The sequence below is a fragment of the Fringilla coelebs genome, assembly GCF_963513975.1.
Source record: "Fringilla coelebs genome assembly, chromosome: 7".
Taxonomy (NCBI): Eukaryota; Metazoa; Chordata; class Aves; order Passeriformes; family Fringillidae; genus Fringilla; species Fringilla coelebs.
Window position 1 is genome coordinate 19,497,725 of NC_140035.1, and position 12,448 is coordinate 19,510,172.

Here is a 12,448-nt window from a genome sequence, read left to right on the forward strand (position 1 = left end):
CCCTAGGTGATTTTGGCAACCTTCCAGGTGCTTCCTTACAGAGTTTTGCAGTTGTCCCTACGAAGTATCTCCTGGCCCAGAGTTGTGGAGACTGGATGTCATCTTCCTGTTTTAAATCTTGGTGTGCAGCCAGGTTTGGTTGTTTGCTCCACATGTTCCCAAGACCTAGTATACATAGCAATCAGGCTTAACATTTTGCTCTGATCATGTCATACCCTTGAGCCATGCAAATATTTTGGACCTGCTCAATGCCTGCTGGGAGGAAAAGATCAAGAAATTCTGAAGTCTGGGCATGCAGATTTTTTGCAAAATGTCTGTTTATAATTGGACAACACTGTATTTGTGCCCCCTTAAAACATTGCTGCATCAAAACAAAGGACATGAAGATAACTTGCAAGGAAGAAAAAGTCAAGATATAGGCCTTGAGCACTACTGTGTCCATCTCAAGACACCACTTCGATTTGGGATACCAGCATAGATTTCGTCTTGGTCTTAGATTCAGCTAATACATGAGGAGACATTAGAAGTCCTTAACTGGTGATCCATTGCTATGAAGCTTGAATTCTTCTTGATATTTGGACATGCACATGGACATCCAGTTCTCTTGATCCATTGCCAGCTAAATTCCTGCCTGTAAAAACACCCAGCTGCTAGCAGCATGCAGAAGAATCTGGTAAGTGTTGCTGTGTTTCCCTTACAACTGTACCATGCAATAACATCAGCTTCCAATGGTTGTGGGATCTTTCTTCCTTTGACAATGAGCCATAGTCTTCGGTGACTTTCTTTATTCATTATCTTTCTTCACTCAGAATGGAGATCATGGTGTATTTGGTCTCTCTACTGATTGCCACCTTTAACTGGAAATAGTCAATTTTCTACCCACAAATACTGCATGCTCAGATTGAAAGGTTTTTATAAACTTTTTTGGTTGGTTGTTCTTTTTGTTACCAATTTCGTAGTTTTTTCATTAAGCAGTTAATTCCTATGTTAAAGCTTTAGTAGAATCACAAATACCAAGTGTTCAGAATTTTTTTAGACTCGGTGTTTAATTGTTGTGGTTGTCTAAATGGCATTTTTAAGTAGTAGAGAAAACTCAGAGCAGGAAATATATTACATAGCAGTACTAGGGAGGCATTAAACTTTTTTTTGCAAGATACCTTTGCTTCGTTGCAAAACTGTCAGTGCTGCATGTTTATGAGGCCTGTGGTTAATTTACAAGGAGTGGCTCTACCTTTTACATGGAAAAGAGAGAACATAGCATTTTGGGATGAGTTAGAGGAATATTTTATCTTACATGCTTCCATTTAGCTTTTTTGAAAGAAAAGCTTGTTTGCTGATTAATTACTGCATTCTCAAACAACAGGAATACCTCTAGGGATTTAAACTGTTCCAAATGGTCTTGCAGCTTTCTGCTACTTTCTCTCATCCCATCTACACTATGTGTACTGTTCTAATTTTTTCTCTGTCTGCTGTTGTGCAATTTATCTGATTCTTTGTGAGGTGATTTAGCTCATTAAAGCAGAATTCTGCTAGGTTGGATACCTGGTAAACCAAGGGAGCTAGCTGGACGTAAAGCACAGAGCTGCCAATCTGTATATGCTTTGAAATTTTTGAAATCTCTGACCTCCAGCATAAGCATATGAGAATCCATCATTGCCCTGTATAGCAGTCACTGAACTACTAGCAATCTCAGTCAAACAGATTTTTTTTTTTTAAATAGGAAAGCAAATTTCCCTTTCAGGATTGCCAGTACTGAAAAGAGGTATTGAAAGGGGTGGGCTAAAATCCTGGGTTAACTAGCTCTTCCCTCTCTCTCCACTTTGGCAAATGAGAGAGATAGCACAACAAAAAGTGTGGTCTTTGCCTTACAGATTTGTGCTTGAGGCATCCTTTCCATCACTCTCTGACATTTGAAGCTTGGAAGACTTACAAGTGAAGAAAAAGAGAGCAGAAGAAAAATTTATTGAAGCTTCCAAGAAATTAAAGGTGTTATGGTGTGGACAAGAGGAAAAACAAAAGGCCCGAGAAAGAGACTTTCCTGTGACCAAGGAGAAGGCAAAGAATGTGTTGGCAGTAAACAGGAAGATGCTGGAAGAGTGTAAATCATCCAAGAGCAGAGCCTTGCTGAAAAATGCAAAAGCATCTGGTGGACATAATGAATCAACAAACATAACAGAAATGCTGTGCTGTGTCAGGCACCTCCCATAGTGACTCTTGGGGCAGCTATTACAGCAATAGGACTTCACTAACCCCTGGATATGCTATTCTACAAAATTTGTAGAACAGTTTTTCTTTTGGAACCTTAGTGCAGCATTCAGCTGGCAGAAATACTTTCCATCTTAGCATTCAGAATATAAACATGGGAGATGTAAGTTCTGACTGAAGCATGGGGTTGGTGCTAGTCTTCAAAGAGTTCTGGGATTGAAGTTGAATGGTCACCAAGAGTAAAGGCTAGCTGAAAAAAATTAACTTTTAGGTAGAAATTTAAAAGCTGCTCAAGATCATGGAGAGTAAGTCAGTGAAGATAATTAGATGCACAGAAAGCATGTGTGTCTTAGGAACCATTTCTTGCAGAAGGTTGGAAGCTGAGTATCTGGAAACATGTTATGACAGAAATTGCATTCTTGCTGCATTCTATATTTTTCCTTGGTTGTGTATATAGCTTTGGCCACTGAGAGAAAGGATATGTGGGTGGACTGATTTGGCCTGCTATGGCTGGTTTCATGTGCTGACTGCAATTTACCAGAGTATTTCAGCTTCTTAACTTCTGGAATGAGTTTAGTTTCTTCCTCTCAAAATTGGAAAGGGTTGTATTTGTTTGTTTGACTTGCAAGTGAATGTAGGAGTAAAGCTTCTGTCTTTCCTTTAGTTAAGTGTTTTCCAGAGTCTCTGCCATTATACTGTAGTGAGGGCAAATTTACAGTATTTTCAGAAGTTCATTATTGTAAACAAGTGAGGCACAAAAAATTTTGATGCATACCAATATAAACTAAAGAAAAAAAATTCAAAATTTGTTCTTAGAGAAGGACCTTGTTTTTGCAGTCAACTTGAATTGAGCGTGCTGTGTAAAACAAGTAAAACAGTTTCTTCATCACAGAACCCAAAAATCCTATTTGAACATAATACAGTGTAAGAAGTAAGACATAAATAAAGTATACTCTTTTACCAGCAGTGTTAATATACTAACTTAAAATACCTGCTACATATTTTCTGTCTGAGGCTTAATGTGAATTAGGGTGTAATTAATGTTAGTGTGAATGTCTTGATGATAAGTGCTAATGCCAGTGATGAAAATTGTTTCAAGCCTTTAACTGAAAGGAAATTATTTGAAGGGAATATGTGTAATACCAGAATGGTATTGTATTAACTTTGCTTTGTATTGAGAATATGTTGTGTCAAAAATGCTTTAGGTGAAAACAGTTACCATTGTTGGGTGCTATATGTGGAACGTACTTTCAGTTATTATACAGGTTTCCATCACTGTGGGCCAGGTATATAAGAACGCAAGTTAAGTATTCTTGCAGTGTTTCCTGCAGTGATATCCCCATTCTCACCCTGGTTCAGTTTCTTGCATCAGCAACTTTATCTTTGGGGGTATTTGCTGGGAGAACCAGTTTCTGTACCTAACAGCAGAATTGTCATCATGTTTTTGGAAGTACTTTTTAGGTGATAATAACGTGGTAGTGCCATAATAAAAATATGGGAGCACTGAATCTAAGGCAGATCAAATAAAGTAGTGATCTGTATACGGTCTGGTGAAAGCATGGCTGCTGAGGGTGGTTTTAGAATTTCTGATTCTATGCTTATGAAAGGTTAATACTTCCAAAAGGAATAGGCAAGGGATATTTAGACTTTGGATTTTTATCACTACACAGCTTGTCTTCTTACTAAGCCAAGCAAGTCCAGATGGTGTTAATTCAGAACCTAAAGTACTAAGTGAGAAATGATTTCAAAGCTAGCAGATACGTTCATGTATGTGCAGTGAAAAAGTTGATTTATAATGCATTTTGAGGCTAATGGAGTTGAACACAGAACTGTACTGAGATTTATACGTATATATATATATGCATACAATGCATTTAAAGAATGATCTGCTTAAAAAAAACACTAACAGTTGTGTGAAGAATAACAAGGCTGCATATTAATTTAGTTATTGAGGAAAAAGCCCTAGAGGTTTATTTTAAAAGTATAGGATGCTATGACAGTAGAAATGAAAATCAGTGTAGAAATGTTTTGCTTGAAAATAAATTAAAACCTTGCTTCATGGTTAGACGGCTGCAAGTGGTAAGGCAGCTTTATAAGGCACTACTAAACTAAGTGTTCACAGTGTACCATTTTATGACATCCTGTTGTAGGATATACAGATTTAGGATAAAATAATTGTTAGAACTTTACTACTTTCATGGGCATGCTGAGATATTATATTCCATCTTTGAACATTTCTGGGTTGGCTTTCTTGAGTGTGGAAAGTATAGAATGAGAAGATTAGATTCTCAGGAAAGGTAATAAAATTAGCAGCCTAAGATACCCTTCCCTATAAATAGGTCTTTTCATTTGGTCTTTTTCTAGAAAATAGTCATCACTTTTGATTTGTCATAGCAACTGGTGTTTCCCAGGGTATGTTGATTTTACATTCATAAAGGAATATTTTATAATGAAAGAAAGCTATAAGTTTTGTATGATGCTTATTAATGTCAACATTTCTTTATAATTTGCAGATTGCTTTTACAAAAACATTTGTTCAGCATTATGCTTTCATTATGAAAACACTGAAGAAAAGCCATGAATCAGACACCATGTCTAATAGAATTGTGCATATCAGTGTTCAGTTGTTCAGCAATGAAGAACTAGCACGCCAAGTAACAGAGGAATGCCAACTGCTGGATATTATGGTCACTGTTCTGTTGTACATGATGGAAAGTTGCCTTATTAAAAGTGAATTGCAAGGTAGGTTTAGTTGTTTGTTTGTTTCTTCCCATGAATAATAAATTTATTATAGAGGTAATTTAATCTTTCTTTGGTGGTCAATCCACCCCTCTGATGCCTTTCCAAAACTGTACAGAATCTAGCAATATATAGTAGAAGATGAGTCTCAGAATACTCTGGAAATATAAAGGTAGTTATCAGGAGTGATACTAATATTTCATCCTTTGGTTTGTATGGGGTTTTTTTTAGGAATGTTAGATGGTTTAGAATGCAGGTTATTACCTTGCTACTACTTAATTTGTTGTGTGAAGTGCATAAGCAACTATTTGAATGAAAAATTATATACATAAATTGGGACCCATATGAATTTAAAAAATATTTTTAAAGAATTTCACAAGCTATCTGCAGTATTTAAAATTGTTTTAATTTTTAAAACTTGTGATTGCCTTGATATAATTAGAGGAGAATAATTTAATGGTTTGTCAATATAGCAATTTGATCAACCTTTTGTTGGACAAAGTGGCAGTTTGAATTTGTTCTATTGTAGACTGTATAACTTCTTTTGTGAAAACAGCTGTTCTATTTTCACCCTCCTTGTCTTACCTGTCCGTATATGAAAATGGCACAATTGAATCTTTCTGACTTCTGTCATTCACACTCTTATGTGCCTAACAGACTGGAGACCTCTCAGCCCTCTTTATCCTAGTTTGAATCTGAAAGTACCCCCTAGACAGGCTGAGTGCTGCTGCTAAATAAGTATCACAAACTTCTGCATGAAATTGTATTTTTTTTCCCAAAGTGTTCTTGTCACAGAGTCAGTCTATGTATAACCTAAGCCAAAATGACTTGTGCAGAAATGGGAAATCCTCACTCATCTAGCTATCAAGAGTGTCCTCATTCAGCAGCACTTCAATATGAAAACTTTTTCTGTTGCCCTACATAGACTGTGTTACAATATTAAAAGGAAATGCTGAATATTTAACGGTTTGTATATCAGGTGATTTTTGTTAAATAAATACCATATTGGTGGAATGTAATTTAAAACTATTTCTAACCATCTTTTGAATGTTACTTTTTGGTCAGTATGGAATGTTGCTAGCATGGTGGTAAGGTTCTGTAATGGGTCAGAATTGCAGTACAGCATAAAAAGGCTGTGACTATGATTAGTCATTTTCTGAAGACTCTTCTTGGTAATTAATGGATGTAAACTGGAGCTGGTAAGCTAAATATTGTTAGATATATTTGAGATAGATGTGTGAGAAAAGACTTACCCTTGGAGCAGTTATTCTACTGTTCTATTACTCTTTTCCCAGCACCAGTGATTTCTCTAAGCTAAGATACCATTATAGAATTATAGGAACTTTTATGTTGGTCGTTGGGTCCAACAGTAAACCTAGTACTGCCAAGTCCACCTCTGGGATATGTCTGGCTCTTTTCAGTGTTTTCTCAACATTTTCCCCTCACTGCTTTATATATGAGGGGTTGGGCATACTGTAAGTGGACAGAAAAGAAATAATAAAATTTGTTATTGGGGTTTTGCCCTCTCATATTCTCAATGGCCTTCTTTTGAAGTTCTTTGGGCTTGTATCTTGTGTTTAGTTCAAGTTATCTTTTATAATGCTGGAAATAGTGTGAAGTCTATGCTGGTGATATAAATTAAGAAGAATTTTGTTTGTGCAGCTACTGTAAACAATGTGTTTTTAGTATCTGAATGAGAGAAAATTTACAAATCCAGCCAATGGATAGGTGGAGAAAGCATGTTTGAGAGGAGCAAGGAAAACATGGAGCAGGACTTGTCTGTGCTACAGCATGTTTAATTTGCATTGCTCACAGATCCTAATTGTCTTTGGAACAGCTGACAGCTGTTTAAAATGTACAGTTCACTAAGGGTATTTGTGGACAAACTGTTTTAATGAAACAGTTGGCCTGTGTTGATACCAACTTAGTAAGTGTTACTAACTCAGCTTACTTGTCTCACACTTAGTGTGAAAGGATGAGGGGTAGAAACATAGATACATAAACTGGCTCCCTAAGGAGATTTATGTCCATACATTCGTAGAGAGTTTTTCCCTCTCTATCAGCACTTTCCTCATAATGAACTTTAAGTGGGAAAAGGATTTTATTTATAGCCCCAAGGAAAACATTTTGGTAATGATTTATCCCTTGAAAATCTCTTAAGTGGCCTTGCATTAACCCTAGCTTGTAGAGTACTCTGAATTAGAGGCAATGCCAGTGTCCATTTGAAGTAACTTAGGGTTTGTCTCATCTATACTGGGATAGGTGTAATTGTTGGTCCTTTGCAAAATCCTTCAGCAGATTCAGTCAGAGATGTTACCCTGTTCTTGGACAGGCCAAGAAGAACCACTCTACATACAAGTTTACCTCATCATCCAGAGATTGGAGTCTCCTAATAAGTGTTTTTCTGTTCTTCTTTCTGTTGAAATAGAATATTAACTGACATGGGTACTGGAAGTTGTTTCACTTGGATCGTGAATCCAGAACCAATTCTGTTTCCGTTCTGATCTTTCCAGGAGTCTCTCTTCTGAAAAGGAAACAAAGAGATTTATTTGACAGATGTAGAGGATGAACTTCTGTGATTTGGGGTGGGAGGGAAAGAAACACTCCCTCCCCTTCAATTTGTTATCCTCCTCTTCTAGAAACCTCCTGCCCCAATCTTGGACAGGCTGCATAAACCCTCTGTCCCAAATTCAGAGTAGAAATGTTTTGCTCTGCTTTTTTCAGACTCAACATGGCAGTGTAGGTTTTGATCACCAGATTTCTTCTTGAATGCTGTAAGGTACCTTGCTCACTGGGGTTATGTCAGATTCGAAGTAGAATTCAGGTGTTTGTAATAGGAATTTTATTGTTTGGTTTTTTAATAATTAAAAATATTGGAAGAGCCATAGCTGTGATGGTTTTCCTAATGTGCTACTTTCCAGAGGTTGTGATACTGCTCAAAGTTTAAGTGACTCTTGCTAAGTGGGTTCTGTGTAGGTCAATCCATGATGAAAAAACAGCCTCACGAAAGAACCATTTCATTTTTCTGCAGTTTTCTATATGTGTGTCTGACCCCAGCATTACAGTACATCCTAATGGGTATTTTTGCATTCTTTTGTAACTTTATTAATAAATTAAAGAAATTATTTTGTCTTCTCTTTTTGTTTTGTTTTTTTATTTTTTTGACTCTAGATGAAGAGAATAGTTTACATGTTGTGGTGAATTGCGGGGAAGCACTACTGAAGAATAACACTTACTGGCCCCTGGTTAGTGATTTCATAAACATACTTTCACACCAAAGTGTGGCAAAGAAATTTTTGGAAGATCATGGTCTTTTGGTAACATGGATGAATTTTGTATCATTTTTTCAAGGTATGTGACTTTTATAATCAGTACTAATACAAGGATGTTAAGGCAGATAGTGTTGACTGTAGCAAAATCCCTACAGTGCTGTATGTATATATTTAATCTATTAGCATTCCCCCAGGATTGTATTTCTTGAAGAGAACAGTATATTCTAGAAAACAGATTACAAAAATCATCTAATGGATCTTTTTTTTGAGTGAAGTAGTTGAAGAGCAATCACATCACACTTAGTCAACTGAGATCTATGGTGCAAGAATTCAGAGGTTGTACTTAAAGTACAGATCACAACAGTAAACCAAACTGTTTTACTGGTGAAGTTATAAATTTAAATATACAGGAAATTAATCTCATAAATCTGGACCTTTTTCCGAAGTGTTGCTGTAAATAAAACTTTCTTGATTATATTAAAAAATATTTTAAGACTGTGTATCTCAGTGCTGATAAATGTTTTGCTTAGAAAGACAACCAGCATTCAGATGTTCTAATTGACTGAATAACAATCAAAGTAGAAGTTCATGTCCCCTGAACAGCACGGACTGCAGTTATTAGCCAGTCTTTTATCTTTTCTGGTATATTTCTGTTCAAACTTTGTTTTATCAGGTATTCTTCCACTAGATAAAATAGATTATTACACTTTATGGAGTTGCTTTTACATGTGTGTAAATGCATAATACTAAAAAGACTGCATTCCATTTATCCCTGTTTAAATCTTGGGTTGTATAACTCTGCTTAAATCTCTGAAGGTATGAATTTAAATAAACGGGAGTTAAATGAGCACGTGGAGTTTGAATCACAGACATACTATGCTGCCTTTGCTGCTGAGCTGGAAGCCTGTGCCCAGCCAATGTGGGGTCTGCTGTCACACTGCAAAGTTAGGGTAAGGCTAACATTTCCCTGTCATGGTTCTTAGTTTTATTCACAACTTATTCTAGAATTCTCAAACTTGAAAAGACTGTCTTTTGTGTTTGAAAGGACTTTGGTTTGGCTGTCTTTGTCTATTTAAATAACATAAAACTGCAATCAGCTTGGATTCTGTGTATAGTGAGTGTAGAATTCATGCTTGTACATAATTTATTGTCTCCAGTACTGGGACTAGAAGTTCAGGATGTGTGCAGTCATTTCATATGACTGTACATATGGAATAACTTCTAATCTAATGAAGAACTTGATAAATGTCTCTGAGTCATTCTGCCTTTGTTCAGTGGGAATGGATATACATAAGTCATCCTAATGTGATTCTAATGTTGGCTGTGTCTGTGAGTAGACACTTCATTAGGATGGGAGATGGAGTAATTTACGGGTTTGTGTGGTTCTCCTATCAATTTGAGGTGAAAACCTCTTCGGTTCTGACATCAAATGGTCTCCAAACTAGAGCAAAGATTGTTGCTATTTGCTAGACTGTAAATTAATATATTAAGTTGCAGCAAAAATAGAATCCATTAGCTTTTAGGAATACCAACATATGAAAAATACTTTTTACTGTTTTTCTGTGAAATAAATCCTTGTATTCAAAATTAGCTTATTAAGATAATTATTAGTGTCATTGAGGCAGTAATGACTGGATTGAACTGCACACTGAGAAACTGGTGCAAGCAGTCCGTGTGATTTTAGAACAGTTTGAATCAGGCAGTTGTAAAAGTCTTTTTGTGATGTAAATTACACTGATACATTAAGAATTTGTCAATTTACAAGTCTAAGTTGGTTTTTGAAAACCGAATTACAGCTTTTGGCTGTTTGAAGTGTTCCTTTCATTTTTGCTTAGGGATGGGATGGTCTTTTACTTAAGAAGTTCATCCATCAGTTGTCTTGTTATTCATGTCTTCAGCCACATGTTTGAGCCTTTTGGTCATTATCAATAAATCTGAAAGTGCTAGAGAAATCATAGCATAGTTGTTGTACTTAGTGAAACCTGGTGGGTTGGAAGCTCGTCTCACAGGGCAGGGAAAGCCAGCAGAGCCTGTCCTTCATAGAGTGTGGGGCAACAGGATGGGAGTGTGGCTGTTGTATTTCCTGATGAGAAAAGGTCCCTGACTGAAATAGTTGCCACTTGCACAACTTTTGGCTGGCCTGAGCACTGCTGCCTTTTGAGAAGTGTGTCATTGGATATCCTGAGAGTGTGAGGCAAGTCTGGAGGCTGTGTTTAGGGTGAAGTGAAGATTAAGGGAAAAATCTGTTAAGAAAAGAGGCTTTGCAAGTTCTGCTGATCACAGAGCAATTTGATTTAGCTAGCTTCTTTTCTGCTTCTTCTTGCACACCACTGCTTCTCCCCTGAAAGGCAATGTACACCTCTAGTGCTGAAACATGATTTAAGCTGAAATATAGTGTAGTTTTATGGCATTGTTACACAGTTACATCATACAATCATAACAAGGTTTGCTTACCATTGAAATCTATGCAGTATTGTGGTAGCATATCATTTAGGGTGTGTTGTGTTAGCCAACTGTAAGGACCTTTTAAGTAGATAGAACTTGTAGGCCATTAGCCTACAAGCCTTTTTGGTTACATGGAAAGACTTTCTTTTATGCTTACAGCTCTAAGTTATGGGTAAAAGTAAATTAAACAACAGTAGGCCCTGGGGCTACCTAGAGAGTGAGTCCTGTGAGGAGCATCTGAGGGAGCTGGGGTTGTTCAGCCTGGAGAAGAGAAGGCTCAGGGGTGACCTTATCATTCTCTATAACTCCCTGTAAGGAGGGTGTAGCCAGGTGGGAGTTTGCCTCTTCTGACAGGTAACCAGCAACAGGACAAGAGAAAATGGCATCAAGCTGCAGCAGAGGAGATTCAGGTTGGGCAACAGGAAGAATTTCTTCATGAAAAGAGTGGTTAAGCATTGGAGTGGGCTATCCAGGAGTAGTGGAGTGGAGTCCCAATCCCTGAAAGTGTTCAAGAAACAACTGGACCTGGCACTTAGTGCTGTGGTTTAGTTGATACCATATTGTTCAGTCAATGATCTCAGAGGTCTTTTCCAACCTTGATGATTCTGTGTACTGTAAAAATATTCTTGAAATAATTGTATTTATTTGTAGTAGGAAAACAATGGCACTTAAAACTGTTTTGGCTCATATAAGTGTGCTGGTTTCTCTTAACTGCAGGAAACACAAGAATACACACGCAATGTTGTCAGATATTGCCTTGAAGCACTTCAAGACTGGTTTGATGCTATCAACTTTGTAGATGAGGTAAGTATCCTTAGTGAATTTAAGCAAAACACTGTGAAAATCTGGTTAAATTTAAAAGTTGACACACTCCCTACACCCAGCCCCCTCTCCTTAATTTGACTATTCAAGTTAGTGATCAAAACGGATTGCCTTGCTGAAATTAGAGTTTGTAGTTAATACTTAAAATGTTATGTCCTGGGACCCTTTTTTTCTGTAGTCTTGGTGATTTAGATTTGCTGGTGCAAGCTTAAGCTGTGAGTTTTAAAAGCAATGCTTTCCCTGTCTGAGGGAAACTTCTGAATAATCAGAGAGACAAGGGAATGAAGTACTGCTATGTTAGTGGAAAGTAAGTCCATCTAATGAAGACTTATAAAATACTGTCCTTGATGGTTGTGCCAAAGATACTTGTATGTTTGTTTTTTTCAATATATTATATTAAATACCTTTATTTTACTTTCAGCCAGCACCTAACCAAGTTACTTTTCATTTGCCACTGCACCGTTACTTTGCCATGTTTTTAAGTAAGGTAAGCACATGCTGTAATTTCACAGAAGATGGAAATTCCCTGTTGAATGTAATCATTCAATACAGCATATGCTTGTTTTTGTTTCTAGGCTGTTAAATGCCAAGAACTAGATCTGGATACTATCCTCCCAGATCAGGAGATGCTGATGAAACTCATGATTCACCCACTTCAGATTCAGGTATGGGCAGACTTCTAACTTAACAATAGGAAGTATGTCTTAATTGTGGAATGTAAAAATAAGCGATATGTGACAATAATAACTACAATATACTGAGTAGTTAGGGTATATTTTTTTCCCCCTTCCTATTTCCAAAATTAAAAATGGGACATTAGTTGTCATACTCCGAGAAGCACATAATAATGGTATTCACTATAGCTCTTTGAAAATGGTAGGATGAACCAATCCCCTGAAAACATAGAATTGTAATGTGAACAGAATGGAGTGCAGGTTGACAAGAAATCCAAATCTGGAAATTTT

The 12,448-nt window shown here is 36.8% G+C and overlaps 1 protein-coding gene across 4 annotated transcripts in view; it reads left to right on the forward strand.

Annotated features, from left to right (window-relative positions):
* Nucleotides 1–12,448, forward strand: part of UBR3 (ubiquitin protein ligase E3 component n-recognin 3) — a 104,398-nt gene that overhangs the window by 22,388 nt on the left and 69,562 nt on the right. For all 4 annotated transcript variants that reach the window (XM_084209585.1, XM_084209586.1, XM_084209587.1 and 1 more), the window contains exons 8-13: nucleotides 4,719–4,947; nucleotides 8,116–8,295; nucleotides 9,033–9,166; nucleotides 11,379–11,465; nucleotides 11,905–11,970; nucleotides 12,059–12,148. In XM_084209585.1, the coding sequence (XP_084065711.1) occupies nucleotides 4,719–4,947; nucleotides 8,116–8,295; nucleotides 9,033–9,166; nucleotides 11,379–11,465; nucleotides 11,905–11,970; nucleotides 12,059–12,148 (786 nt within the window). The remainder of the gene's footprint in view (nucleotides 1–4,718; nucleotides 4,948–8,115; nucleotides 8,296–9,032; nucleotides 9,167–11,378; nucleotides 11,466–11,904; nucleotides 11,971–12,058; nucleotides 12,149–12,448) is intronic.